Source organism: Daktulosphaira vitifoliae, unplaced genomic scaffold, assembly GCF_025091365.1.
Source record: "Daktulosphaira vitifoliae isolate Bord-2020 unplaced genomic scaffold, ASM2509136v1 Scaffold_5, whole genome shotgun sequence".
In the NCBI taxonomy this organism is placed as follows: domain Eukaryota; kingdom Metazoa; phylum Arthropoda; class Insecta; order Hemiptera; family Phylloxeridae; genus Daktulosphaira; species Daktulosphaira vitifoliae.
The window spans coordinates 14,871,478-14,887,066 of record NW_026099576.1 but is presented as its reverse complement, the minus strand read 5'-3'; the positions used below and the strand labels follow the sequence as shown (position 1 = coordinate 14,887,066).

Below are 15,589 nucleotides of genomic sequence, written 5' to 3'. Positions count from 1 at the left end.
TTTTCGTTCGATTAATAGAAATTGATTGGCAAACATGACTTTGTATGAATAATATTTAATAAAAGCTTATAATTGTACCTTAGCCAGTTTTATTCATTCGATATTTAATTATTGGAATAAACTATTATTATTAATAATAATAATAATTTTAATAACAAAAAATTTCTTAAAATTAAACAATATTCACAATTTTTTTTATTATTATCATTGCTATAAGTTTTTTTTTAATTGATTTATTAAATTTATTTGAATTAAAATAAACTAGTTCAAGATGCATTGTGTATAAAGATTTTTTATGGATTGATGGATGTATCATGCATATTCTTTATCGGTAGTTAAGAGGTAACAATGTAGTAAAATAGCCTTTATGCTGTAATATTAGCTCAATATATCTATTAAGTAACTTAAATGTCTTGATGTCTAAAAACTGAATTAATAGTTCTATTAATAACGATCACTGTAACGCCATCTGCATCACTAGATAGAGCTAGAAATTGTTACAAAGAGTAAGAGCTTTTAAAGTTTGATCAATAAAATAAAAATTTCCATTCTTTTCAAACACTAGAGGTCTCTGATATATGTATTATGTTAAAAATGTTTTTTTATTTTTGTCATGAATTCTATTGGTGGTGTTTAACAGAAATTTCTTTTAAATTTTCTTTGTTTTACTTTGTACATATTATTTCATAAAAACATATTGTAATCTCTTTTTTTTAATCGTCGTCCGGTTGTCGAATTGCAATTTAATTTATAGAAAAATTTTGCTATAATATTTATGTAATGGAATAGGAGATTAAAATAATATTTCATCATTATATTTTGTTCAAAAATTACATTTTATTTATCATTTTCAATGACTTTTAATTATCATAAGTTTTAATGAATTTTTATTGCATAACATTTTTTTATTTTCTATTTTACTATAAGATATACGATTTGTGCTAATTGTAATTAATACGGCCGCCAAGGATTGACGAACGATCATTGAAAGTGTACCAGAAATCGTGTGTAAAAAAGAAGTACGGCACGGGGTTAGAACCTATGACCCAAGGCGTCGTAGAGACAGACCTTACAACTAGGTCACTATGCACTTATGATTCAGATCCGATACACTTTCATGTAGGTTGATAACGTGATGTGTGAGAAACGCGGTACCTTGTCATAAAATAAAATAATTATTTTTAAGATTTGTTTAGTAATTCATTAGAGTAGGTATTAGTTTTAATAAAAAATTATCATTTTGTTTTTTTGTCGCAAATTTACTATTCAGTGGTGTAATTATATAAATTTGTCTTAAAGCAAATAACATAAAGGCCCCTTTCCAATATAGTTAAAATGTGAAAAAAAAATATTATCCTAGAGAGTGAACAAGGTTTTAGAAAGATTTAATAGATTCTTTTCATCCTTTATTGTATACACATCACTGTTACTATCTAGAGCTAATTTTTTTAACTGGTTAACTATTTATAAATATAATATTCAATATATTTTTAAATAATACCACTAGAAATAATGAAATTTAAATTTGTTATATAGGTTCCTTTGTACACAATTGTATGCAAAGGAACTTCTTAAAATATGAGTACTGTAGTACTCATATTTTAAAATTTATCAAGAAAAAATAATTCCCTACTTGGTTGGTTAGTTTGAATACTATAAAATATAATTTATTAATTCTATTAAGTTAAATTAGTCCGTAAGAACAAAAATGAGATTAATCGATTTTATTGATTTATTTAAATGAGTGTAACTATAGAATTATTGTTTAATTAATTAGTATTCATATTTTAAATAAAAAGTTATATACAACTTATGAATGTGTTAAAACTTTATATACAACTGTTTAATGGTATCATGTCATTGAATTTTAGGAAGTTGAAGTTTGAAGTGATTATAATAATAATGTTTAACTTTAAATGGATTTCTTGAAAAATGTGTATAATTATATTACATCACTCAAGTATCATATTCTTATCACTTTTTGTTGTAATTAGGTTAGAAAATTTGTTCGATATTCAAAACGAATTGTACTCATCATTATTAATTTTGAACATCAAGATTAGATAAGTAACTTTTCTTATTGTTTTTTCCATATCTAGACAAAAATCTGTCTATAAGTCTAAATTTTCTGTATAATACCTTGTGAGAACACTTATTACAATATTATTGCCACTTATATTATATATGTTTTATTTCCATTTACTTAATTTGTAATACATATTAATTAGCATAGAGGGAGATGATGATGTGACAATTCTACTAGACTGCAGCTCGGAGCTACTGGCGTTGAACTAATAAAAGTTGTGTTTGTGTGGCCATTATAGTCATAGTTTTCGATGCAATCACTTTTATCTTATTTATATTATTAATAACTTAACTTGTTTTGTTTAACGACTCGTCTATAGCCAATTATGTTATCATAGCCAACCAACTCCGTTTCAGTTGGATATACCTACTAACCAACTGTACTAGGATTCAGGTCAGACGTATTGTACATTACATATAACTTACATTTACTGAACATCCAAAATAGAACATTACATTATCGTTGACATAAAACAATAGTTTAACTTTATCATATAATCTCTCCCTAGTAACTAAAGTACACGATTGCCCGTGTCTCTTTCAGGTAATTAAAACTCAGGTAAGAAAAAGTTTTCACCCTTCTCGTTTTCTAATTTTCAACCTGATTCTACTAGGGTTATATATCAGGTTGATTTTTTTTGTTATTTCGCACAATTTTGAACTTTTATTTTGTAATTTTGATCCAATAAAGTTTTAGTTCAAAAACTATAGTTTATCTTATTATTGTGGTATGTTATTTGATCAACATAATTTTAATTTCGGTATATATTAAATTTCAATGCTAATCAAACTTTATATGTTTGTATTAATACATCTATTGAACTGATTAAAAAAATTAATTTGTTCTCTTAGTCTATACAGACTGTAGATGTCAATTCATTTCAGAGTATACAGAGTGATCGGTTTATCATAAACCAGTCGAATACTCGCAAAATAAATACGATATTGACCAAAATAAGTTTGATATAATTTAGTTGCATATATTTTTTGAGTTATAAACTTCAATTACTTTTTAGAATCATCCCTTATAACTTAATGGGATATCAACTTAATTTTTTTTTTTTATGGAAACATATATATTTAACTATTTTATAAAATAGAAAATAATCCAATTAAGAACATGACTGGTCGATAAATACTTTTGGACCAGTTTTCAGAAGTCATTATCAATTGAACGTAATGACTGGTGGTGAGAAGTGGGCGCTGTAATTTTTATTATTTCTTGACCGCACTCTTCCTCTTACCTAGCTATAAAAATGGTAATAACTTCCGAAATACTGGTTCAAATATTGTTATCGACATGTTATATTCTTAATTAGATTATGTTCTACTTTATAAGTTAATTAAATATGTATGTTGCCGTTTAAAAAAAATAAAGTTAACACTTCTTTAAGTTATAAGGGATGATTCTAAAAAGTAATTTTTAGTTGATAACTCAAAAAATATATGCTACTAAATGAAATCAAGCTTTTTTTGTCAATATTATATTTATTTTGCGAGTAATTGAGTAGTTTATGATAAACCTGTATATTTTTTAGTTAAATGTAATTCTGAAACATTATAGACATTATTGTTGTTTATGTTATTGAGCGAGTCATTCATCACAGTTTTCTTAAAAACATATTTCTTAATATTTGTGGTGACTGTTTTATTAAGTTGTTTTTTTGAAAAAATGAAATCTTAAAAAAACTTTAAACATTTTGTCGTTTTGTCGCAAATGATGACAAACTTTAGCAATTCTTTATATAAAATTACGGTTTTATGACTTGTTTTACAATGATGCCAATATTTTTACAAAGAAATACTACTTATGTTTTTGATTGATTATTTGTGTTAGCAAAGTTAACAAAAAAAGCTAAAGTATTCTTTATAAAATAGGTCATATATAGTATAATTTATAACTTATAGATAACTCTATTACAATTATTTATTCTATATTAAAAACAAGACTGAAGTACATTAAATATTCAAGTATACTAAAGCATATTCTAGAATGCTTCTTTTTAGGAAATTTGCTATATTTTTTGTCATTTTGATCTTAGGATAAACATTTTTAATTAATCTATTAACTGGTATTGAAATGCAATATTGCAGAAATTTTTATTTTCATAACTTAAATTTATGAAACAAATTGAAGTAACTTATAATTGGTGTTACAATAATCTTTTTTGAAACTAGTTAAAACAGAAGTAGAATGGTTAAACCAAAGTAATGAGTACATATAAGGATTTGAATTGTCACAGATTGCAGTACGCGAAATGTATCGCTCTACAACTGAACCATATGGCGACTTGTACAAGGCCGTCAGAGATAAAACTGCCTGTTAAATATTTCCATCATGTTAAACTAGAATGAACAATTTAATAAAACTCCACAAGTAACAACAATCGTACATTTCCATTCCACACATATGTACCGATACAAATAATATTACTATATTTTGAGCTTTTCTACTATTCCTCTATCATAAACTATATATACGAATGTATGCCAGGGCGTTTAGAGAAAGTATGGAAATGAAAACATAAAAAGAATTGACAAGAATTGATACATTATTTTTATCAAAAGTATAATATTGTAGTGTATAAATGTAATCGCACTTTAATATATTGCATTCATTTAAAATAAAAGTAAAATTGCTCCATGCGACCCCTCACTGAGTAAAAATACAAGAAATAACTGAAGTGTTTGATGCGATGCATACAAATCAGAGAAAAATGAGGAATTGATCACAGTACTGATTTAAATATATGCGCTTAAACTAACGAGCAACTTTAGTATTACATTAGAAAATAAGTATTTTTTCCCAATTCAAATGTTATAAAAATGGTTCGCTTGTGTAAATATTTTACTTGCTATTATAATACAAGGTGTAATTGTTCACGTGACATGTGAAATCCTTGTTGTACAATAGGTTTCTCTTGTTCTCAGTAAAAATAAAGATTAAAGTAATAAAACGTTGAATTATTTTTAAAATAAGTGTCTTAACTACCTACGTTTGGTTATGTGAAATATTTAATTGCAATACAATGTGCTTGTTTTTAATTTTATCTTAGAAAAGCTAACCGTTATTATTTTTAGTAAAAGTAGTATTTTTCTTGAGACTTGTTGATTTAAAATATATAGGTACTATAGTTTCTTTTCTCAAAACATTTTTCACTATGATCAACATTTATTCGTTTGCAGGAATTTGTCTATTTATAATAAAAATACTTGCAATAATACAATTTTGTGCTGGTAAAATGAAAAAACAACGTGATAGGGAATAGATAATAACACTTAAAGTGTTTTTATTTAAACTTACCTTTTTCTGCTTTAAAAACAAAATATTTAAATAAATCATTTTTATTTTTTGCATATTATTTGCTATTATATTACTTTACGTAATCTTTATTGGCGTTTTTTTTTTTGTTTAATGTGATTTTCTAAATGAAAGACAGGATCAATCGTATATTGCGGTCCAGACACTACATTGGGATATAAAGGATAAAACTGTGAGTGAAGGAGAGAATAATGATGGGAAGGCAGTGATAGAAAGTGAGTGTAAAAAAAGCAGAGAAAGAGGTTCGCTCAGCATCGAAGGGCTGTGAACGTTAGAGGGAGGAGCAGAGTACTAATAAAAAATTACAGAAAAGGTATTACCGGGGGTCGGAAAAACCTGGGCAGCTGCTGATCGGCAAAAGTCGGCTTCGGTCGACTCGGTATGAGCTTTCCCGAGAGTACGACCACCGGTGGCGATAACTCGCGTTTTGGTCGGCCGCTCGTGTACACCAGCTAAGTATTGTTGTCGTCGTCTCATCGTTTACCCACGCGACTGTTCGTATTGTTTGTATTATTGTGTTATTGTCGTTTGATATAGTCAACGAAGTAATTAAAATTCATACAGGTTTACTTTTGATAAGTGTTTAATATTATTAACTACAGTATTCTTCAGTGTAGTGCTCTGAAAACTGCAACTATTGTAGTGTATGTAATATGGACGACCGGTTTCTACAAGACGTAAGACCGATTACCCTTCGCGTTTAGTGCATTTAGTGTTACAATCAATTAATACTGTGTGATTATTTACTCTTTTATTCATAGCTTTAAACAATTTTAATTCTTCTTGTTGCTAGTGCTATGTTTTTGCTTATGAATCTGTTTATTATAATATTATATAGAGCACAACTTGAGTACGATATTACTATTAGAACATCGGTATTAAGAATAGATTATTTACTAGTTTCTAGTTAGCTGGTACGCAAACGACGATTATTCCATTAGGGTTTTTATATATTTATTTTTAAACTTTAAATAGAATACAGTGTAATACATACTGTACATCATTAGTTTTTTTTTCCAAAAAGTAATTTATAAATAAACAAATAGGGTATTTGATCATTTTGTTTTTCATTATTCAGGAAGGATCATCAGTAATTTCAATGCTAATGATAATCAAAGGCGTAGACATCATCTCCAACTACCGTCTAATCCGACTTTAATAAAGATTAACGCTTTTCTTTCTTAATGTTTTACCTAGAAAAAGATATTATTAAGAAATATTGGAGTAGCATGATTAATTTTAATTCAGATAATAATTTTTTGCTTATGGACTATTTAGATCACGAAGTATAGCTTTGTATAAGGATAGCGAAGTTTTATAAAATAAGTAACATATATATATATATATATAAACTAACACGTGAAAAATTTGATTAACTTATAATATGATATAAAATAGCTCAATATGTTCACATTGTGTTATTGACTGTTTAGCAATAATCATTGTTTGCGTATTTAACTAATAGTTAATAGTTTGATCATGCTCTATTATAGAAATTGTAGACCCTCAAGATACAATTCTTAATGTAAGGTTATTTTATTTTAAAANCCTCAAGATACAATTCTTAATGTAAGGTTATTTTATTTTAAAATTTAGGATTTAATTAGTTATAGTTTCGTTAAATACAAATTCAGAAAAACGTTAAAAACTCTAGAAAATTTAATTATTTAAAAAAAAATAAATTTTAATTAATTTTTAGATATAGTTTTTCTCGTCATTTTAAATATATAAGTTAATCAAAAACATGATTTCTGTGATACGTGCGCGCAATAGTATAATTAAAATTTTAATGCATAATTTACCTTTTGTAACAAATTAAATTTTATTTTCAAAAATAGTTATTTGTTTAATACACGTAAAGGTAAACATATCTATTTATTATTGATAAATTTATTCATAAAAAATTGTTCTCATTACTATATTCTCAACCAAAGAAAATTGTGTCAAATTTAAACATATATTAAGAACTGAAGAAACATGAATATTTTTTAGAATGCTGGCAATATATTTTTGACTAATGTTGAATTATAAATTGAACATCTTATATTTTTTTGTTTCTAAAATTCATCTTTATCCTTAAGTTTTTGCTTAAAATACTTAACTTACTAAATTAATTTTAGGACATTAGTTTGTTTTAACACGTCAATGAACCACTTTATAGAGTACTTATATGTGAATAAACTTCACATTTAAGTTTCAGAACTACTATGGAGTAATGGTTTCCTTGACCTTTATATTTATAGATCAACTGTCCATTAAATCTTAAATTGAAAAATACAACAATAAAGGTAAAAACGTGACTTCGTACCATATAAACAACGGAACTTATTTTATTTGTTAGGAAATTATGAGAAATAAGGTTTTTAAAGTTTTTAAAATAAAAGTAAATCAAATATCACTATTTAATAAAAACAACTTATTGTAATTATTGAATGAATTAAAAATGGCATCATTATTAGCATAACTAATACAAAGCTAGAAGCATGTAATTAATGCACAAAAAATGTTATGATATTACGCTATACTTATAGTATAGAAAATTATATTTAGTCAATATATCTTTCTTCTTTTATACTTTGCTACTTTACTTCAATTATTTTCATCATATCATCTATACTGAAAAATTCTTTTTCTTCTTTTAATAACAACTAAATTTATTCTTGAAATACTGTAGCACATTTGTACTGTGGAAATGATTGAATTTAATCCGATTAAATATGATCGAGTCATAAGGAATATGTTTATTATAATTTGTAATTTAATTGTTCCATCATTTCTTTTATTAATAACGCCAATAAAGTATTACTGAAAAGAAAAAAATGTTTTTATTTTTCAAATTACTTCTTTGTCCATCCTATTCAGAAGTTTTATAGTATTATATTAATATAATTGTTCCAGAACTTATAAATAGATTTTCTAAGATAAGTAAATAAAATGTTATGAATTTTTTAACATCTATATTTATGAACGTTTTTTTTATAAGAAACATAAATAAAATTTTTAATAGTATTAAATTATTTCTTGGAAAATAAAAATGATTTACAATTAAAATATACATATGTAGGTATAATATTATACATAAATTGTGTGTATAGTATTCTAATAAAATAATCTAATGAATAATCTAATAATTTCATAAAAATAAAAATAAAACTTTGTGAGAAAATAAAAATTATACTACGGGTAAATCATACAACAATTTTACTATACTGAATATAGTATTATTTTAAATACAATAAATAAAAACAAATTTCATACTACAATTTATATAAGTAAAAAAATTACACTACAGGTTTAAAAAAATTACATTGAATGATTTTATAGAACATTATTTTTTTTTATCTCCGTTTTTGGTGCTAGTATGATATTATGTCAGCAATGATGGATTACCCGCCTACAGTGGGTTGAAAACTCGTTACAAAATTTTTGTTGCTTTAAGTTATTTGTAAATGTGGAAATCCCATTTGTAAATAATTTTTAGAATGCAATTTATGTTGAGCGTGTTAATATAATCATCATCAAGTTATTTGATGTATTCATCGTGTTTCAGAATTATATTAAACCGGTATAATTTTCTCAAGTCTAGTAACGCCTGTGGCATTACTAGAAATGTAGGGAAGACTTATGTTGTTTTATACATTATGTTTGTCCCAGGGGGTATCTGAAAGGAAAAAGGTCAACATTGACTTTGTGATCGTGGGTACGACAGCTGCGATGGTGACGATGCGTACTTCCATGATGCTGAATATCGTTTTATTAGCTAGACATTGCTTAACTTCACAGCAGTCCTCTGCTGAACCTTTATGTTCTAAAGAATTTGAGTTTTTACTAGAATAAAAGTATATCTTTTGTCAGTTATGAAATAGTGAGAAACTATCGTTTTAGGCGCTTTTTGTTTTCAATGATATGACCATTAATCATATTAAAGTTAAGCGCAGATGTTGAAAATGTATATATTTTTTGCCATTTTGATGGTTACCTAGAAACTTGAGTGTATTAATAGTTAGTATTAAAATCTACATGTTTAGTAAAATAGTTTATTTTGAACAAAAAATATCATAAGAAATTGTTTTTAAAAATATCTTATTTATTCTATGTATTTCGCCAAAAACATTAACTTTTATAGCATGTTACATGTATTAGGTAAAAACTAACGAAAACATAACAAGAATTTTCCCATAAAATTTAGTTACGTTAATTTTATTGATATTAATTATCAATATCTATAAATAATTAAACAATTTTTAAACGGAATAAATAATTATTAATGTCTTAACAAACTTTTTAAAATCCGTACCAAATCAAATATTCCCGATATTGTTTCACAATTTTACTGAAAAGGAACACATTTTTGAACCAAAGGTTAATACTCTTATCGAGTTAATAAATTATATCACTAACTCCGTCAAATTATTTACCTAAGTTGAATACTTATTCAAGCAGATTAATTTTTAACATTGTTTACTTATTACGTGCTTAGATTATACTAAGGACTTCTGACGCCTTTTCAAACCATATAGCTCTTTCCCTCGAAAAATTATTTTTGTAGGATAACAGTTTATAAAAAAAACTTCTAAGAGTACTTGGTACTTAAGACCTTTGTACATAAATATATTTTGTTACAGGCATGTATTAATTTGTGATTTAGAAAAGTATACAGTTAGCATAAATTGTAGAATTGTATTAAAAAATGTCAAAGTATAGAGTCAAAAACTTCTTTAATAAGATGCTAACTAGTAATTTTATACAATCATAAATATATATAAGTATATATTAGCATTTATTTAGAATAACGTAAATAAAGGTGATAATTTTGTTGTGTACTGTTCAAATAAATGTAACAAAGTTAATAACAATATTTTGCTAGTGTATAATCGAAAAAAAAATTGAAGTTTTATATTTGATTAGAAATTGTGTTATAATTGAAATATAGTTTGTAGCTTGCATTTTAAATACTACAATATTCTTTTGCCCAGCAAGTATTTTTTATGTAAGAGTCCAACATTTTTTCAATGTATACAAAAATAAAATATTGAAGCTGCATTGTAATTTGAAACAGAATGTTTATAAATTTAGATATGATAAATAACTTTAAGTTAAAAATCAAAAGCTTTATTGAATATTTTCGAATCAAAATATTTAATAGTGTCTTATAAAAAAATATTAAATTTATTGTAAAAACTTTCTGAGAAAATCAATATTGAGCAGCGTAAAACATGAAGCATTGAATCTTTTCCATGCTTGTAAGTTAATTCTAAATCAAATATTTGAGGAACATTCTTTACATAAAAAAGTTTATGGGTTATTTAAACCAAATGTTTTAATGATGACTTATATTTTCACACACTAAAAAACATAAAAATGAGTTTGTAATTTAAATTAATAAAATATGTAGCTTTATATGAATTAAAAATCTAAAATTATGCACCTAAATTCGTATGATAGAAAACTATAAAGCAATTTTAAAAAATTATCTTATAAAAACATTATTATAAAATTATTAAAAAAAATATTATCTGGGTGATTAATTACTTAAATAATTAAATACTTAAAATTAATTTTATTACTTATGTATTATTTACAGTCTTACCTGATTAAAAAAATATTAAGATTTCATAAATATTTTCATAAAAGAAAATTGAAAATATTAAAGAATTTAATTATATTACTATTTAAATAGATTCTCTGATACAAAATTATTTTACTAATTTTAGAGAAAATAATGTGCATTATTAACTCGAATATATCAACAACATACCAAATATGTCTCCACATCCAAAATATGCATTATAAAATTTTATAGTTTTGTACTGTTGCTAGGAAACTTATTTGTATCTCACTTATTACTTTTATCATGTAACAAAAAAAAAACATACAACCGCAAAAACATAAGAGCCATTTTTAATTAAATTTAAAAAAATATGTATGTATTTGTAAAAATACTAGAAATATCATGTAATCATGTGTGTTTTATTAAGTGAATAATGTATGTTATTATATGTTATTTATTTATTAAAATAAATAGAAAAACATTTCAATTCAATTTTATTTTGAGATTCCGATGAAAAATTTTATTATTTAATCGAATATAAATAATTACAGCCGAGAAAATAATTACGGGTAATATAAAACTTTTTCTAAGTAATGATCAAGCTTATAGGTATTTTATAAACTTAAAAGTCACGTTTTAAAAGAAATAAATACCTTGATAAATGATACTTAATGAATATTAAATTAATTAAAAAAAGAATACGCTAAAGAAATATGTTATCATATTTCATTCGATACTTGAGTTGTGCTCTTTAAAAAAAACTGTTCATCGGATAAATATTAAAAATCGTTTGGTATTTTTGTAATTTTATATAGTTATCATAAAACTAGTTAAAATGTCGTCTGATTCACACAAATTTCAATCTTTGAGACAAGCCAGAAAATCAGTTTCTATTGCTGCTGAAAAAGAGGTAAGTGTTATTTTAAAACCCAAAGAAATAATATATTAATTACACATAAATATATTACTTAACTCTTCTAGAGTAAAAATTATTAATTAATGTGACGATATCTCGAGTTACTCTGTTGTTTTTAATTTTAAATATTTAGTATTACTTTTAGAAAACTAAGCTTTATCTTCATGAAAAAATATTGGAATGTATCTTTATCTTCAGATGTCAAGAGCAAAAACAAATAATTTGGTAATAACGTTATTACATTGCATATTTATTTATGAGAGGAAGTAAATATTACGCATTTAAATGTCTCTTATGTCTATGAAAAATATGTTTTAGAAATAATAAATTTTGGTTGAATTGCCCGACCCAAGTAGTTGGGCTTAAGGCGAAAAAAAAGAAGAAGAATAAATTTTAGTTGAATATTTTTTTAGGATAAATAATTTTGTTAATTTTTACATATTACTTGAAAATAACTACTTCATAACTACTTCATAGCTAAATAATAGATCAATCGATTTATTTTATTTCAAACTTAAATATTTATCATTCCGATCCATCAAAAAAGTGTATTCAACAAAATGTAAATAGAATTTTTTTGTACAAGTTTTGCGAATTGTAAAACTGTGATTACATCAGAAAATATTGAGTTTTTATCAAAGAGACCATCACATGGAAGACTCCAAGAATAAATATACGGATTTATACAAAAATAAATATAAAATAATACAAAACCATTCAAAATACTTTAAAATAATTTAATGTATAATGTTATTGATTTTTCTTAAACCTAAAAATAGCTAATAATTAAGTAGCTTTGGAGTCTTCAAATTTCTGACTAAATATTAAGACCAAAAGGATAATATAACAACGTTTTATTATGATTATTATGATTGAATATAACATAATAATTATTAGATATGAAAAACAATAATGTTTACTTAGATATTATTTTATAATAGTATCTACAAAATGCTTATTTATAATTATATACTACTATGTCAGTATAAAAAATTTTTTGTAAAAAAAATTTAAAATAATCCTGAAAAGATAATCTTATATATAATATGGTTAAAAATACTAATTACTTAAAATGATTAACATTAAGTTGTAGGAATTATATTTATCAATGTTAAAAATGATAATTATATGAAATCAAATGATTTTATTTGAATGATTCTATAAATAAAAAATATATATTTATACATATATATATATATAAATATTTCATTTGTCTGATTTCAGTAAACTTTAATGTTTAGATTACTTTTTTGACATATTTAAGAGAGTATTAGACAAAGTACTGACAAATTAAAAATGTATATTGCCTTAAAATTATTTCCAGGGGAAAAATTTTCTTATTGAACTATCTTTTTCTTTAAATTGTTCACAAAATACTTATTGGGATTTCATTCTGCAGTGTTTTTGACCAGTGAGTTAGAAAATAACACTTCTATTTATCTGCTTTCATACGAAAAAAAAAATAATAATAATAATACAGTAAATATAAAAATATTTTAAGAACTATCTTTTATTCCATTATTTATTTTATACCATTCAATTTTATTTTTTTTTCATTTTCCATAAAAGTTTTTCTTGTATTTCTTCTTTTAAAGAAAAGTAAAATTCCAGGTCATGATTGAAAATAAGTTAAATATACAATTTTTCAAACTATGATTTTGTTGAAATTGTTGAATTTGATAACACTCAAATGATGAAACAATAAAAAAGTTTAAAATTAGAGTTGAATGAGAAAACCGAATATACTTATTTAACTTAATCGTTCCTGTGAAATAAAATAAAATTAGCCAAGTAAAAGTTTAAAATTTTGCGATGATAAATAATGAATATACTATTTGTCAAATGATAATTTAGAAAATTTGCATATTTATAAGATTTTTATTCCATATAAATTTAATTGACATTAATCTTAAAATATATGAAAAATTAAAGACTAAATTTATTCCCATAGGATTAAATAAAGGTTTGTGAAACAATGTTGGACGCAAATAAATGGAGTGCACTAGTATTTGTTTTCATTTAAACCTAGAAATGTAGACACAGTGTTGTTAAAAGATACTTTTCAAAAGAAAAATTTTCTCCTTAATAATAAAATTGATGAGTGTCTTAATTTTATTTATTGAATCTAATTTTATTATGTATTGGTAAAATATTTCTTTAACTATGAAAAAAGAAATTAAATTTACTTTAAATTAATATTATATTAATTTAATTCTATCAGAAATCTTTTTACTCATTGTGTACTTCACCATTTGGACATTATAAAAATGAAACCGCTTTTTTTTTTTAATGGTTGCTATCTATCTGATAGATGTTTTTCGCGAGAGAAGAGGTTAAATTCAGGGTGCTTATTCTCTGTCACTGCACGAATTCCAATTAAAAACCAAGCTATAGCACTTGACGGACTCACTTAAAATGTGAAATATTTACTGAGTCCCAAATTTGGCAAAACAAATTTCCTTTTTTTGTTTTATTCAAAAAAACATTTATTTCAATGAAAACTTCTTTTGTACTTTTAGATTTTTTTGTAAGTTCGGGTTTAAAAATAATTAGTTGCATACGCCCAGTATTTTTGTATTGCTTGACCTTTTTACACTCGAGATTCCGCTTTTTACTATTATAATATTACACCTTTATGTTTACAATGTGACCGTACTTGATTTTTTTAAACTGTAGTGAACGAATAAAATACTATCTATTTAGAGGAAAAAACTTTAACGTTTTTAATAATTCTATTTGACCCTCGTATAAATATACTAAATGCTCATCATATCCCTCATCTTTAATACAGTAACCTTTCCAGAATCAAGTTACTTTAGAGTAGTTTAACAATTTATGTTTTCAAATTTATAATTGAATTGATTATTTGATAAAAAAATTAATATAAGTTTTAATCAGTAAAATTATTATATAGAAATTATTGCAAGTTTTGGATAGTAATTTAAATAAATTGATTGAAAAATAAATATTTTTACATAAAATTTTTATTTTGCTGATTTGATGAGTTTTATCTAAATCATTTTTTCATTTTCTTGAAATTTTAGTATCATTATAAAAATTTGTAGTTTGTCATGTAATTTTATTGACCAATTTGTTTGGTGATATCAACATCTGTTGGTACTACCATTTTTGTATTCATATAATATGACTACATGAAAAAATGTTTATGTTGTTTTCTTGATGTTTATTATTAAAACGTGACAGTTGGAGTGAGTTTGGAATATCCTAAAAAAACAGCTTAAGATGGATCATAAAACAATGAAAATTAATAATCTATCAGTAAAATGTCATAAATTGTTCGTTTAATAAATAATATAATCTTTAATGAAAAATTCTTTTATTATTTATCTTTAATGTTACATTGAAGACAAGTTATTTTTAATATATGCTATTAAAAATTCCATTACTGTTTTTCTGTAAATGGAACATTTAGCGCCTATATTATTACTCGTAAAAACAAGTAACATTGCAAACAATATATTTAAGCGAAAATAAAATTAATAAGATTAATTAACATAGTTTTGAATATGTTTTCAAAAGTTAAGTTATTTGATAATTTATTATATAAATAATTTTCATCCAACTATATAACAATACCATAAGAATAAGAATTTTACCAAAAATGTTCTGGCTTGGATGATTTGAAGTATTCATAAGTGACTTTTACGTTTTTAGCCAAAAGAACTCTTTTTTTTTTTTTTTTTTTTTTTTTTTT

General features: G+C 24.0%; 1 protein-coding gene across 6 annotated transcripts in view; it reads left to right on the top strand.

Moving 5' to 3' along the window:
* The window catches only part of LOC126907442 (prolyl endopeptidase FAP-like), a 117,569-nt gene that overhangs the window by 67,162 nt on the left and 34,818 nt on the right, over positions 1-15,589 (top strand). Inside the window, exons 1-2 of one of the 6 annotated variants that reach the window (XM_050688724.1) lie at positions 5,818-6,084; positions 11,774-11,868. The exons of 3 other annotated variants lie outside the window; for them this stretch is intronic. In XM_050688724.1, coding sequence (XP_050544681.1) covers positions 11,794-11,868 — 75 coding nt within the window. In that variant the 5' untranslated portion in view covers positions 5,818-6,084; positions 11,774-11,793. Of the gene's footprint in view, positions 1-5,817; positions 6,143-11,773; positions 11,869-15,589 lie in introns of those variants that run through there. 2 more of the 6 variants (XM_050688725.1, XM_050688728.1) reach the window with 2 other exon arrangements.